This window comes from Otolemur garnettii, unplaced genomic scaffold (assembly GCF_000181295.1).
Source record: "Otolemur garnettii isolate 467f Iridium unplaced genomic scaffold, OtoGar3 scaffold00028, whole genome shotgun sequence".
In the NCBI taxonomy this organism is placed as follows: Eukaryota; Metazoa; Chordata; class Mammalia; order Primates; family Galagidae; genus Otolemur; species Otolemur garnettii.
The window spans coordinates 5,890,455-5,906,624 of NW_003852423.1; the positions used below are offsets into that span (position 1 = coordinate 5,890,455).

The window sequence follows — 16,170 nt, forward strand, 5'->3', positions numbered from 1 at the left end:
AAAAAAAGCTCCAAGAGTAGGTCAATTTTTATTAGATGTCACAAACAAGTCTTGTCCATTGTGCAAGAGGATCTATTAAAGCTAGACAAGATTAAAGCTAGAGAAGACTCTTCCATCTTCTGAGAGATACGCTCAAATGTTTCTAGAAAAAATAAAGTTAATCAAGATCCTTAAAAAAAAAAAACAAAAGAACTCCGAAAGAAGGGGGGTATTCCAGGTTGCTCCAAAAATTGTAAACCATTCTCCATTTATTTATAGGCTGAGATTCAATCCCACCCCCACCCATTCATCCATCCATCCAAATCAGCAGCTCTCAGTGGTTTTCCACATAGCTGATTACACGTTCCTCCTCCAGGCTTTCTTCACTTACCTTCCACAGACAGCTCACCCTGCTTGCTTTCTTCCCCCTTATCTCCTCTCACCCTCCTTAGCTGGTCTTTCCTTTCTTATAGAGACCCAGGCTCCATTGCTTTGTGATCTTGTCCAATTCCATGGTTTCAAATACTACAAACTGAGGAAGCCCCTAATTTTCACCTTTATGTCCCACTTTCCCTTGAGCTTCAGATTGATATCCCCAACTGCCTATTTAACTTTTTAATTTACATTGATATTAAGTATCAGAAACATGATACACCGAAAGCAAAGAATCTGTTCCTCCCCAATACTCTCTATTTTGATAACTGGCACCAACATCCACTTGATTGTTTTAGCCAAAAAAACTCGTCATACCCGACTCTTCTCATACTCCTTACCTAATCCATCAGCAAATCCTGCTGGTTATTCCTCATGGCTATATAGAGAACAGCCATACTTGTTTTCTGCAAAGCTCTTGCCAGGATATTACAACCAGAGCTAGCTCTCCATTTCTGGTACTAAATGCAATTTTCAGATATACTCTGTTCAAAGCATTTTAAAGCCAGTACTCCTTTCCTCCTCCAATTGGTGGAAGATAATCTACAAAGAGAACCATCAAGTCCTCCCTCTGGGTACCTGTATGTCACTCTACCATCCAGAGATGGTCTATCTCCATATTCCCCTTGAATCTAGGCTGGCCTAATGACTTGCCTTGACCAATCAAATGGGACAGAAGTAACAATGTGCCAATTCTGAGTCTAACCTTTCAGAGGACTGGCAGCTTCCACTCTTTCTTGGTAGAGTCAGCCACTGTGCTGTAAAAAAGCTCAGGCTACTTTTGAATGATGAGATACTATGTGAAGAAAGGTCACAAGAACCACCACCAAGAGATCGGTTTTAAGAGTGAAGTCCCATTGGTCCTATTAGCCTAGCTTAGTAAAATGACCCAAATGACACCATGTAGAACAAACCCAACTTCCTATCAGACCCATAGGATCATTAAGAATAAGTTGTCAATCTGTGTGGTTTGTTAGGCAGCAATAGATAACTGAAATACCATGATCACAACAGGATCAAGTCCCCAAACAACTAAATAATAATGACAGATATACAAAGTATTTACACCTTTTTCAGCTTATGTTATAGTTCTACTAAATTCTTCAAAGAGTACTTCTACAATAATTCCAAACTATTTTCTTTTTTCTGAGACAGAGCCTCAAGTTATCCCCCTGGGCAGAGTACCGTGGCACCACAGCTCACAGCAACCTCCAACTCCTAGGCTCAAGCGAGTCTCCTGCCTCAGCCTCCGAAGTAGTTGGGACCACAGGCCACCCGCCACAACGTCTGGCTATTTTTTTTGGTTGCAGCTGTCACTGTTTGGCAGCCTGGGCTGGATTCGAACCCGCCACCTTAGGTGTATGTGGCTGGAGCCTTAGCCACTTGAGCCACAGGCGCTGAGCCTCAAACTATTTTCTAATCAAGTTAAATAGTCTCAGGATAATTCCCTAAAATGCATACAGTTTATATACTACATATTCCCCTTCAGGGCAGTAAAATTCACGTATTATATCAATATTTATAACTGTGTTTATTTACCAGTACTGAACACTTGCCAAATAGCAATTTCAGACCATGATAAATTATACCCTCAATTTTAACAGAGCACTCAAAACTGCTAGCCACCAGCCTTCAAGAAAATCCAGGCGGTCCAAGCCAATCTGCAACATCAGATTTATGGAGCAGACATCCTAAGAATACCAATCCTACCCCTTGGTCATTGCTCCCACACTGCCACCTCCTGTCTTATGACTCTGAAAGCTTGAATCAGAGGCAACAGACAATAAAGGAAACTCAGCTAAGAATAGCACAGCTCACCATCTCGTTTTTCCTTCCTCCCAGACCAAACCAACTGCCAAAGTTATTGAATGGATAATTCATACCTTTCAAAAATTAGTTACTGCTAGAAAAGTTGCTGCCTGCATACTGCTAAAGACAATTATAATGAAGTAATTTCAAACATACTAAGGTGGTTCAACAGTTTCACTTTAATACAAAATTTCAATCTTATACCACATTAACCGAAGCAGGGGTCACGAAAGGGTTTCCCAGCACAACAAAAATCATTTCCTTCTTGTTGAGAGAGGTACACAGGCCAAAGCAATAGATTTGCCGCACTACAGAAAATTCAAGTCAAGTTTCTTACAAGGAAAACCCTATCTCTGTAATTCAAAAATATTTTCAACACTTAGCTAATCTCTAGTTTATTCCAAGCAGATTGGTAAAATATCATAACCAAATATATGCCCCTTATAGTTTACTATGATCACACAAGCAAAAGGAACGCCAGAAACAGAAGCCAAGATTCCAGTCCCCCCGGCTCCAGGCACATGTCATGTTCCCATAACATCTTCCTCTGAGTTACTGTGGACATCCACACAGTAGAAGCTACTTCAACATTCATTTTTTTACACTGCATTAAAACCAAAGAGATCTTTCAAACTGTTTTTGAGAAAATATGAGGCCAAGAAAAAAATCTCTCCAGCTACAACCACTGAAGCGGTCTCACACATTGATCTTAAACTGAGCACTCCAGAAAGACAGCCCTTCTTATAATTTTTTACCAGCCAATAAAGTTTCCTAACATTCAGAGCCTCAAGTCTCTGCACGTGTGAGAAACTTCTCCAATTCACAAGATTCACCAGTACCACACTGATAAGGGGTAGCATCCATATTCATACATGTGTCCATTCCTGTGTTTAAATGTTCCAAATTAAAGACAACTCTTTTTGTCCTGAGACTCTGAAGTCAGTCTCACTATGCAGGATCACATGCTTTGGTAAATGGGCTCATGGCACCATACTATTCTGTAACAGCTATTTAAAATGCAGCACTAGATTTTAAGTAGCCACTGAAAGTATGATATATTTAAAACCCATGACTTTTATAATACTATGTCCAGTTTACATGATAAATACAAGATTCTAACACAGAAATAAGTTGTTCACTTATTTATTTTAGAGATAAAGTCTTCCTCTGCTGCCCTGCCTGGAGTGCAGAGAGTGACCTGATGCCAGCTCACTGCAGCCTCAAACTCCTGGGCTCAAGCATGGCCTCCTGAGAAGCTGACATTACAGGCAAGCACCACCACACTTAGCTCATATTTTTAAGGAGACAAAAAGAAGGACATCAGTTACATTTAATCCTAATTAATGCTAACAGGTAAATCATGAGGAAGTTTAATAAAAAATGGTTAGGTAGGGCCAGGCACAGGGGCTCCCACCTGTAATCCTAGCACTCTTGGAGGCTGAGACAGGTGGATAGCCTGGGCTTAGGAGTTAAAGACCAGCCTGAGCAAGAGCGAGACGCCCCCCCACCCCACCCCCTCTCTACTAGAAATAGGAAAACTAGCCGAACATTATGGTAAGGCACTTGTAATCCCAGCTACTTGAGAGGGTGAGGCAAGAGGACTGCTTGAGCTCAAGAGTCTAAGATTGCTGTGAGCTATGATGTCATAGCACGCTACCCAGGGTGATGGAGACTGTTTCAAAAATATACATATAGTTATGCAATAAAAAAAATACAAAATTTTCGTAATTCAAAGAAGTCATGGAGGGTGGCACCTGTGGCTCAAAGGAGTAAGGCGCCAGCCCCATATGCCAGAGGTGGCGGGTTCATACCCAGCCCCAGCCAAAAAACTGCAAAGAAAAAAAAAAAGTCATGGAAATTGCACTAAAACCACCATCCTCTCAGTTCCCTACCATCAGCAACTTTTCTGTTCCCTCTCCCATGCCCAACAGCCCACAACATAACAAATAAAGGACATCAATACTATTTACATAATCACATAGGGGCACAAACAAGGCTGGAAACAAGATACCAGCAGCTCTTCCAACCAAACTCACCTACAGTCTTCAAAGTATAACTACGTTTACACCCCACTTAACCCCAAGGGGGAAAATGTTAAACCTATACCTCAATGGTTCTCAACTTTCCTAATACTTCGGCCCTTATACAGTTCCCAGGAGGAGGACCGTTGCTATACCTCAAAGTCATCAAGTCTTCATATGCTTTATCTTTGACATTTGGAATAGAAAGTACAACACTATCACAGATATCCACTGCAATCTTCTCTCCATCCCAGCTGCAGGGGACCTCAAGGTCTGTGAAGTATTGCTATAGTCTTGCCTCAACTGAGGGGTATCTGAATGCAGAAAAGCCACATTCCTTCCACATTCCCGGGAGACCGGTAATCAGGAGGTAAGCTAGGTCTGAACCAAACTCAACAATGCCCCTTCCTGAAAGGGTCCCCGCCCAGCTCCACTCAAAGCCACAGCTAGGCTAGCTTGCCAATCACCCCCTGGACCTGCTCCCCAGTTTGGTTACTACAAGCCCATTCATCCATCTCAGCCTGCTACCATAGCATTCTCCAGCACCAGGTTCCCAGCATGCCTTGCACAGCAGGTATAAAGGTCATTGCTGCACATGTGGGTGTGCCTGCTTCAGATGCCTGCCTGATAACGGGATGGAATGAAATGACTGCTAAGCAGAAAGAACTCCACCCTAAAGTCCAGCAGACTCACTTGCCGAGGATTAAGCTGCAGCACTAAACTCACTATTGTAGCAACCCCCACAGATACCACCTCCTAATGCTCCCATAGCTGCTGGGCATGTGGTCACCAGGGTGCCTTCTCTGCCCTCTCCCAGAGCCTATGCAGATGGAACAGTCCAGATAAAGACAACTGCATCACAGCTCCAAGTTTCAATTAAAACAATTTTAATATAGATTTCCAGTAATTTCCCCAGGCAAAAAAAGCTCTGCTTTTAAGATATTTTAACACAAGCAAGAGACTTACTTGATTGTTCTAATCAAATCAGTACAAAATTGTCTCCAGTGTTCTCACCTCTATTTGCCAGTAAGATGGTACTATGTCATTTAAAATCCAAAGCATTTTAATGCCAGTGAAAAGGAGCTTGAAAATTTAATCTACATTGTTAATAAAGCTTCCATTGATAAATACTTGCTGCCACCAGTAACATTTTACCTTAGAACTCCTGTTCATTAAAAAATAACAGTAACTAAGTATGTTGTTAGGCTGAGTAAAAGCCTTTAAGGACAAAACAGGCGATTGTTATCAGGTAATATTTTAAATTTAATTTCTTACACATGGGGAGAAATTCATACCAGCTTGGCAAGAAGCAGCAGGAAGGGAAGGCAAAGTAACCTGTGTTTACATGTAGGTCAATGAACTGCATCTGAAAAACTCAAAACATTTAATGTTTAAACTTAGAAACTTTCAAATGGTGAAATACCAGTCCTTCAAACAACTGTTATTTTTTATTCAACATTTTAAGAAAATTAAGAAACACTGGCCAAATATGAAACCAATTAAAATTGCCAGAAAGTGCTCACACTTTTTCCCTAGGTAACCAAACTATGCCTTTAAACTTTAAGGAACTATGACTTCTTCCTCAGTTTTTAAATTCCTGTTAAACTAAACTCAATGTAGGTATTTTTCAACATGTGTTCTATTTCTTTAGGAGCTTTTAAAATAGAATTACATTCTATACGAAATAATTTGACCACTACCAAAATTCCACTACCAGAATTACATTTGGTCACTTGAATCTCTTTTCAATTATCCTAATGAGATTTAAGTATATGGACAAAAGAAATACACAAAAATCCAAACTAGCTCGTTCCTAAATTTTGCTTTTAAACAAAATTTGTGAAAATGCTTTACCCAGAAGAGAGCTCAATCTAGAAACAGGCACACAGATCACTGTGTAGCCATCTCTCCCTCTACACAGCACCAGAAAGAGTATAGCAAACTCCTCCTGCCCTCCACCAAGCAGGCATTCTCATCAATACCTAACCAGATACACGCAGCCCTGGTTTAAATTAACTTAAGCTTATTGTTTGGCTCAGGTTGGGAATAGGGGGATGGGAGAGGGGCAGGCAGAAACCCTAACCCCACCTCGCAAACCCAGAAAAGGCACAGGCCACCCCCATGGCCACTGGGAGGGAACAGTGCCTTTCCAGTTGGTTACAGAGCCGGAATCTGGCCTGCTCTAGAGAGAGGGGCCATATCTCCAAAATACTTCAGAGGCCAAAACAATCTGCAAGCATTCTACAAAGTGACACGGAGAAGAGAAATCTCCCTGCTTCAGCAGCACAAATCTTGCAAGCAAAAACACACCCTAAAAGGAGAGGGGGAAACAAAGGCCATGGCTACAGAAATCTATATAGGTTAGGAGTGACCAAAAGGTATTTCTGGGCTAGAAAAGCCCAGGCTTTCACTCACGTGTTCCAATTCTCGCCGGCGAGCAAACAGGGGAAAGGCAAATTCCTCTCTTCTCAGAGGCGCCCAAGGCCTCCCAACTCCGGACAGAGAACGAAAGGCGCGCCAACCACGCGCGTGTCCGCGGCCGCTTTCAGCTACCTTGTACCTACAGGTGTGGGGGAAATCAGCCCTTGCTCCTTAAGTCCGGCAAAACTCTCCAAGTCTCCCCGTTGAGACTTTTGATTTCGATTTCTATATGCAATTTGACTGGCACAAAATATTTAGCTGTGAGCTTCCTTGAAAGATTTTGATAACCAACAATAATCGAGCTCCAGGGGCCACAGAAATGCTCCCTAGTCCTTCCCAGCATCATCAACACACACAGCCCTGCCATAAACTTAAAAAGAAGAGAAGAAAAATCGCCAAGCCATACAGCAGCCTGATAAGCCTAAGGAGGACAAGAAGTTGTTTTCAGCTGAGTCTTTCCTCCCAATAATTGAGTGGGAAGAGAATCGGTGAAAACAGAATAAATAAGCTCACCTTTGCCTTTTGGGGACCGAGTGCTCAACTTCTATGGGTTTCCCGTGCAGTTCTATTTTACCTGCGGACACACAATAAGTGAGACAAGGTCGGCCGGGTTCAGCGGCTCTCCCCACCCTAAGGACAAACACTGCCTAAGTGGCGACACAAATGGCCTTCTGAGACCCCATGGCCCCCAAGGCCAGGAAGCGGCTCAAGGCCGATAGACAAACCGACCCACTCGGCCAGGGATGGGGTTTTAACTTACAGATGGTTGGGAAAGAGGATCAACTGGCGGGCCCACTACTTGACTAACACTTTAGTCCCCAGGCCTCTCCCGCCCACCTGGGGGGAGGGTCACCCAACTCCTTAAGGCCCACCAGAGGGACGCGGCCCCTCTTCTCATCTCCCTGCACACTCCCCTACAGGACAAACTCGGGGGAAGGGGCCCTGGCCCTTCTCTCTGCTTGAGCCCAGACCCGCGGGAAACACTAGGTGGTGGAGTTCGGGAGGATAGGGAGTGGCGGGAAAGGGCCAGGGACGACAAGGGAGACGAAGGACGAGTGAATGGCCGGAGGTGTATGTAGCAACAGCCTGAACCAGGAGCAAAGGACGGCGAGGCTCCCGCACCGGGTCGGAGCTGATGACAGGGGAAGCCAAAAGGCAAGGGGCTCCCCAGAAGAACCCCAGCGCAGCCTTCTCCTTGGGCGTTTTGCCCCGCCAGGCAAGGTCCTCCGCCTCGGAGGAGCCACCCAGCCACCCCCGGAGGCCGCAGCCCCGCGCCGGGGCCCGGAGAGCGGCTGGTGGCCCAGCGCCGTGGCGGCGACCCCCTCCCAGGCGACAAGCGGCTGCCCGAGCTCACTTGCCCCTTTTCGTTCGTCGGACCAGGAGAGGTGAAATACGGGAAACCGGCGCACTCGCTCCCCTCCTGCAGGGTGGAGAGGAAGCGCGGGGCCGCCTGCGCGAGGCACCAGCGCTCGGCCTCACTCGGCAGCCGGGTCGAGGCCACTTTCCATTCTCCATGGCCGAGGGGAGGGCAGCGAAGCCAGCGCCGTAAATAACGACCAGAGGAAAGCAGGAAGGAAGGAAAACAAGCGGACGTTCAAGCTCGGCCCCGCGTGCCGAGGCCTGGAGCACGCGCCTGGGCCCGGGTGGGGCGTGGGGGGAGCGCGCCTCCCCCAGCCCCGCGCCCCTGAGCCGGCGCCCGGGCGGTCTTGACAGCGTGCCCGCCCTCGCCCGGCAAACTGCGGCCGGGGCACGGGGCCTCGGGCCCAGTGGGCGCCGAAGCTGTGGAAAGCCCCCGGCCCCACGCGTGTGCGCACTTGGGCCTCACCCCCGCTCACCGCCCGCGCCGGGCCTGGAGCTCGCGGAGCCGCCCCGGTGGGCCCCGGCCGGCGGCGCGGGGCTGGGACCAGAGCCCGAGCGGGGCCAGGCCGGGGCCCACCTGAAAGCGCCTCGATGGCCTTGAGGGCCCAGCTCTCGTCCGGGCAGTCCACGAACGCGTAGCCCGTCTTCACCAAGAAGGGTCCTGACACCGGGATTTTGGCGTCCTTGAAGATACTTTCTAGGTCCGAGGGGGCGGCGTTCTCGCTGAGGTTTCCGATATACAGTTTGTTCATCGTGCAGACTGGTTGTTTAAAAAAATTAACGAGAAAAAAGAAAAATTAAAACCACCCAAAGAGATGGATGGATCCAGGCGGGTTTTGTTCCCCTCGTCTTCTAGCCTTTAAAATACACAAGCACAGTAAGGACCAAGTACTAGAACGAGGAGCAAAAAATCAGATCCGCGGGCTCCTGTTCTTCCTTTTCTAGATATTAAAAAAAAAAAAAGAAAGAAAGAAAGCCTAGCTATAACCCAAAAGCATCAAAACGAGTCTTCCTAACTCTGAGGAGGAGGCGGGTTTAGCAAGAGAAAGGAGAAGGAGGAGGGGAAAAAACTACTTTTTGTCTCTTCCTCTCCAACCCCTTTGGCATCGGCCAGCCGACTGTGAAAATATCACACTACGAGAGGCAGGCGCCGCCTCCCCATAAAAAACCCAGAAGGGTGACTGGCAGGAGGGAGGGGAGGGGGAGGAGGGAAGAAGGCGCAGGGGGCGGAAAAAATCCGCTCCGAGTGTCCGGCTTTTTGAATGAGCCACGTGTTCAAACTACAAATCAATGTCTCACGTGAGAAATCCCAGCGCCTCAATTAGAGTGGGTTTCGGAGGAAAAAAAAAAAGAGCGAGAGGAAGAGGGGGAGGGGAAATGAGATTGGGCGAGGGACCCTGAAAAGGGGGAGGAGGAAGAGGGAAAAAAACGCTAAAGCCGCCGCCCCGGCGCCGAGGGGAGCTGATTGTCACCACACGAGTTTAGAAAGGGTTATCTGGTCAGGGCCGATCCAGGGAGGGAAGGTTGCAATACTGGGTTGTTTTGTTTTTATTTTTCTCCGATGAGGAAAGGGGTGGGGTTGCTAACTAGGCAATTCCTCAGCTCTAGCTACCGTAGTTTTAATCATTCAATTTTTTAAAACAGGTAATTAACAAAACCAAAGAATCATAACCCCGAACTCGACTGGTGGCTTTAAAGACAGAAGTGTAACCCGAGCAAAGCCGCGAGCACGTTTCCAAGACTGGCAAGGACGGAAACACAGCGGGGGTGGGGGCGGGACGGGCGGGCGGACTCGCCCCACCCAGTGCACCCCAGTCGGGCCCGGGGCACCGCCGAAGTGGGACGGCCCCGACTCGGGGCGGTGGGGGGATGGGAGCCCGCAGCGTCCTGGGCGGGTGTCTGGGCGACACCTCCTCCGCCTCCGCCTGTGCTGGCGGTGGCTCTCGGCTTCGCGTTTGCCATTGGTTGCACGATTCAGAAAAGGCTCCGGGATAAATGAGGCCGGGGGCGGGCTAGGCCACGGGTGGGGGAGGGGAGCGCCGGGGCGGAGGTTTGTGCCTTGGGGAAGGGGGCGTCGGGGGGACTGGGCGACTGGGGGAGAGAAGTCAAAGTGGGAGAAGTCGGTATTTAAAGGGAAACCTTCCTTTTCTGTAGTTTCTAGAGAGGAAAGAGTGGCGTAGGCTGGCACTTTTATTTAAATAATTTTAGTTGGAGAACTTGGGACTTTTAAACAGGAAGACCTCTCCGCGTTACCCATAGGTGGTATTCGCGCTTTAAATATTGTTTGAGTCTTTCTTCATGCTTTTGGCCTTGAGAGCCATTCACGATTTTCCCTATATGTAACGAGTACAATGGTGGGTGTAGGGGAGAGGATCTGGGCCCAGTGGAGCCTTTGTGGACCAACAAAATGTGAACGCGAGACGAAGAATACGGAAACGAAGGCAGTGCTGGGGATCTTGTGGAAATCTCCAAGGGTCGTTTAATGATTATGTATTCTCAAAGGCTTCTTTTGCTCCAGATACTTGTGGTATACTTTTTAACAGGTACTCTATGAAAAAGACATAAAATGCTAATTTTTAAAAAGTGAAATTCTATATTACATTTAAATGTAAACATGATTCTTTAACGACTCAGTACGCTTACTGGTAGAAAAAAGTATTGTGAATAGAGAAAATATTATGATTTACGCTGGAAACATCTTCAATCATTAACTGATGTAGTTTGTTTCTTTGTCAAAGCATTTATAGCACTTAAAAGTGTGTATTTTCTAATTAAAAGATGAATGGCAGTTTTTAAAGCATGGAAATTACTGCATGATATAAAGACTATTTACATTTTGTCTTTTTACAAACAAAGTTTGTGTTTTTGTGCTAAGTAACTGGAAGGTGTCAGATCATTTAAAATGCAACTGTTTTAACAGGTTTTTCTTTCCTACTAAGCAAATTTAACCCTCTAAACGTAAACACACTTTAATAATAATTTCATTCACGTTTAATTTAATAATGCTTTTCCTTTATGAGAGGGGACAAATGTGTTCCTGTGTAACAATGTTTGGAACTATATTTTAAGCTCAATATTGAAAGAACAGTTTACTGGTGAAATTTATCTGTACTGTATGCTTAAGTTTGACTTCTAAGAGCTTACTTTTTTCATTTTTATTTTAAAGAGTACCTTGATCAGAAAAAAGGAAAAAGTTATTATTCTATAGTATGCAAAATGTAAATATTTTTTAAAGAATTTATTTAAACATACCTGTTGCATGGGACCAAAAGCCATTTGAAGAAATACTGTTTTTCATTCATTTAGTAATGTTTAATCTTAATACCACTGTAAATGTTGAGGTTTGTTGATCATTTAACTCTCATTAATTTTTCTTAAGAACAAATTCTATATGGGTGGAGGGAGGGGGATTGGAGGGATCACTTCTGTGGTTTATCTTACAAGGGTACAAATGAATCTTTCTAAGATAATGTTCAGAAAGATAGAATCTTTCTAATATGAACGTTTTAACACAATAACTAAGAAAATGACATGAAGGCTATGTTAACCAGTTTGATGGAAATGTTTCAAATTGTATGTGAAAACCCCACAGTGTATCCCAGAAGTGCATTAATGTACATAGTTCATAGTTACCATTCAATAAAAAAAAAGAACAAATTCTATATGTTCAGCTTGCTTCCAAAGTCAGTTGAACGGTGGCTTCTGGATGGCTGATTGTATTTGCTCTTAATAAAACTGAGACCTAAAGAAATATCTACTTCTAAAGCATGAGATAAATTGTTTATTTTTCATTAAATACTACCCCATGGTTGTCTGTCATTATCAAACAAACCTAACAGCTGGAATTTAAAACAAGTGTGTGCTATTTTGAAGAAATATGTTCCTGGGACTTTTGTGAACTTAATCTGTGTATTATTGTAACAAACTGGATACTCCATGTAGGACCTTAAAAACATACACTAGTAATGTAAGCTCAGACATCAGAAAGGGAGGTGAATACAGTCCACACCACTTTCCATCTTCCAATCTTTCCAGGAATAAGTATATCCTCAATGGCTGAGTAAAAAGATCATAGATAGCTGTTTTTTACTTCAAGTGAAAAATATCTTTGGTGAATTTTTAATAACGAACATAAAGTCACTCTAACTTCCAGTTTTGTAATGAATGTCATGCAAATTAACTGTTTAAGGGCTACTCCAGGTTCCTTCTTAAGTAGTTGTAGCTCCTAATTAATGTCATTTCCACCAAGAAAGAATTCCGACCCAAGGTATCTGCTGGCGGATGAGGCTGAATCTTTGCCAACTGCGGTCTGTTTACTCTTTGGACAGCTGCACCTCCTCCTTATCTGCTGAACTGAGGACAGTAAAAAATGTTTCTTATGGGTCAGTATAATACTAAAGGAGAACAAATGTTTAGAAGGTCGGTTACCATATCCACAGGTTATGGGTGAAGGCTGAGCAGACAGAGGAGGGGGAAAGGCATTCTTGTTGCCACCTGCCTTACTGCGTGAGACCAGCCTGGAGCCGAAGCCCCTTTATGCGGGTGGGCAGGCACACAATGCCCGCCTCGTCGCCTGGGCCTCATAGGAGATATTTTAACACCCTCTTGCTCTTTCAAACAGTTTTGGACTCTGATCTGTTTAAACCAGAGACGCGATAAGTGGTAACCTGGATCTGCCCTTTCTCCGTAATCTGCCTTCTTTTATTTTTGTTTAAAATTAAAAAAAAAAAAATGGTGCCCCAGGAGATGAGAAGATGGGGTTATTTCCTTTTTCCTCTGGCTCTGCCTGGAGAAAGAGGGCGGGATCCCTGCAGCTCACACTGGGGAAGGTCTTTCGTCGGCAAGCCTGCTCCTCCTTGACCACTGGACCGCCCTCCCCCTGGCCCCGCAGCGGAACAGTGGGTTTCTGGCTCCTCCTCGAGTGGCCTCCGTCCGCGCGGAGCCGCGTGGCCGAGTCTGGACGTCCGGGCCGGGGGCAGCCTAGCTGCACCATCCCACCTGAGATCCTCCCTCACCGGACAGCCGTGGGGACTGACCAGGCAACGTGTGTTTGGGAACCGTCCTGCACCTCTGGCCTCAGTTTCGTGTGTGTGTGTGTGTGTGTGTGCGTGCGCGGGGTTCCCTGGCGTTTGGGGATGCCTGGTACCCACGGAGGAGACTGAGAGGCCCTTTGCAGGACCCGGCAGGCACACAGGGCGCGCAAAAAGCGGCCTCAGGGCGGGGCTCCCGCGCTCCACCCGGTGGACTCGGCGAGACCAAGTTGAGCAACCGGCGTCTACAGAGACACCGCCCCGGCTGAGGGCGGGGGGCTTCTCCCCTCTCCCGATTGGTGGAAACAGGAAGCCTATCACGGTTGGCCGCAGCCTCCCGAGCCGTTTGCTGGTTTCCATTCATTGGCCCGAGAGCCGCCCCTGGATTTCCATCTTTTGTGGCGCGAAAATAACCCTTTGCGCCTTCGTTGGTTTTATTGAAATTGAGGGGTGGTTCTGTGTTCCCCTCTTCTCGCTCTCATTTTTCTTGTTCTTTAACTGCTCGCCCTCAACCCCAGCCCCCAAGGAGGAAAGAGGGAGGTAACTATTCGGAAGGGTAGGAAATAGTTGAGTGTCCGCGTGTGGAGCCCGCCCCTTGAGCTGACCGCGTGGTGCCCGCAGATCCCCTCCCTTCCCCCAACGTCCAGCGCCGGGAGGTCCTGGGTTTGCGCCATGCTCAGCAGCTGGAGTCACATCTTCGTTTCCCTGTCCATTTCCAACATCTTAGAGCTTAAACGTCTTTTTTTCTCTAAAACAACTGTACTAAATTCCCAGATACCTGAACTTTCCTGGGCTTCTAGAGAAATCGACTACTTCTGTCCCCCTCCCTTTCTAACCCCCTTTGTGGTCCACGGGGTTGTTTTAAGCAAAACCAAATAACCCCTCCAAAAAAAGCAAACGAAAAATTCCGGGTAAGATCAACTTTGCGGAGACCACGTTTTCGTTGAAGCTGCCCTAAGACCAATGAAGCTGAGACCGACCTTGAAGGATTGAATTCTGTAGCTGAAATGTTCTAATTTTACTGACGTTTGGTGGAGACGGTGAGAAAAAATAAATATAAATTTGAATTGGAAAAACACAAGACAAACGAAATAATCATATTTAATTTGATTAACTGAAAAGGCAAACAGACACAGTGGTGTACTGGTGTTGTTGGTGGTTTTTTAATTATATAAATAAATTGCTATTGGTCTTGTCAAAAATAAATTAAAGGTCAGAACTCTGGCCGTCCAGAAAAGAAGGAAGTAAAATTTTGTTTGGTATATCTGTTTTCATAACAGACTTTGCCAGTCTTTCTTTATCTGGAGAAAAGGAAATGTATCAGTTAAGAATATAACTTCATTTGTTCACAGATAACTTAATTGTTCATTTTTTTTAAGTCTTGACAAAAAACTCGATTTGGTTGAAAACTAGTAAAACGATAATTCCTCGGTAAATATTAAAAACTTTGAGAAAAATTGGTTTAAATCAGTGAATTCAAAGATTTTCTCTGTATTGTTAACTCTTAGGTATGGTGATGTTACATCATCCTCTAAGTTGTTTTTAGAAAAACTATCTTTAATTCTGTACTATTTGGTTCTAGTCTGTAAAAACTGAGTAATATAAATTGCCACTTACCATGATATTAAAACAAAGCTATCTGAGCAGCTTTTTAAAACAAACAACAAAAACCAGAGTTGATTAGTAAAGGAAAACTTTTAAAATAGAAGTAATCATTATACATATTCTGTTTACATTTTGTATAATTCAACTGCATTTTACTAATGTAGTTAGTAGATTATATTTTTGAAACTGATATGTGAAATTAGTCTTTAGAAACATTAGATAACTAACAAATGGTTTATTTTCAGTTGAACCAATTAAAGCTCAGAGAATGAATTTGTGATATACTAAAGATTATATAGAGTTCATAATTTAGATGACCCTGTAACACTTAAGAAATTTAAAATTTGAAGACATGATTATTTGTAAAATGATTCTAGGTTGGATTTACATATTTTTCTATTTCGAAAATGATACAGTAGAACGATATTAAAGAATCTTTTAGAGTAAGTTGTAATTGTAAAAAAAATTGTCAAAATTAGACAAGCCAAAACTCTAAAACCTGGGATATTTTTATCTTTTTTATTTTTTATTTTGGCATGCCTTTTAGTACTTAATCTGTGATATTTTTAAATACTTTCTCAAAAATCAAAGATTTATACAATCAATTCTTTTTTTAAGAAACAAACCTCTGTTCTGGTTGAGAGAAATTGATTTTTTTTTTTTTTAATTTTCAACTACTAAGTCAGGAATAGGAATTTTTATCTGTCTGGTACACTATGTACATAATTGTTAAAGTAGAAGATAAGCATGATTCCTTGTATTACAATTATATTCTGGATTACTTAGTATACTACTTGGGTGCAAATCTTAAAATACTCATTCTTCTAGGTGAGGAGAAGGATGAGTCCCTTAATGAAAAGACTCTCTGGTAATTGGTGTGTACATATGTGTATTTACAGTCCAGCCATAGGAAACAAAGAAGACGGGCATTTGTTGGTGGGGGAAGGGATCTGGGGAAGCTAGGAAGAAGATTGGGGTATTTAATCTTGTTTCTTGGTTGCAACTCACTTATCCTGCATGTTTCCTTGCTAAGGGTGAAAGGAAAGGGATAGAGAAAAAAAATGTATTAACTAATAAAGTAAAATGGGACAGTAATCCAAACATGAAATCCCACTGTAAAGAACAATAAGAACCTACTGTCCCCACTAAAATAATCTGAAAGTAAAGCACAGGCTGAGTTTATAGCTAGTTTTCAGAATTTTTTAACATGTACATTTAAAAAAATCTTAGATTATTATTTTCATAGTTTGACCCTTTGTTATCCTGACCATTTCTTTTCCAGAATTCAATCCCCAAAAAATTTAGAAGTGAGTTTCCTTAATGAAACAAATGTATATACACACAAGCATACACTCAAACACACACACACACACACACACACTTCTCACAAACTTCTTCAAGATGATTTTTGAGATAAAGTGGTAAGTTCCTTATGCTATCTATAAATGTAAAATTAATTTTAGATTAAGGAAGAATGTATATATATGTGGGGGGTTGTTTTGTTTTGTTTTTTG

The 16,170-nt window shown here is 44.0% G+C and overlaps 1 protein-coding gene across 3 annotated transcripts in view; it reads right to left on the bottom strand.

The window, feature by feature from the left end:
- IGF2BP3 (insulin like growth factor 2 mRNA binding protein 3) overlaps nucleotides 1-9,018 on the bottom strand; it is a 156,162-nt gene extending 147,144 nt beyond the window's left edge. For 2 of the 3 annotated variants that reach the window (XM_012804338.2, XM_023512476.1), the window contains exons 1-2: nucleotides 8,599-8,773; nucleotides 7,176-7,236 (exon numbers count right to left, since the gene is read on the bottom strand). In XM_012804338.2, coding sequence (XP_012659792.1) covers nucleotides 7,176-7,236; nucleotides 8,599-8,773 — 236 coding nt within the window. Of the gene's footprint in view, nucleotides 1-7,175; nucleotides 7,237-8,598 lie in introns of all 3 variants that reach the window. The other variant, XM_003788501.2, reaches the window with a different exon arrangement.
- Nucleotides 9,019-16,170: the final 7,152 nt, after the last annotated feature.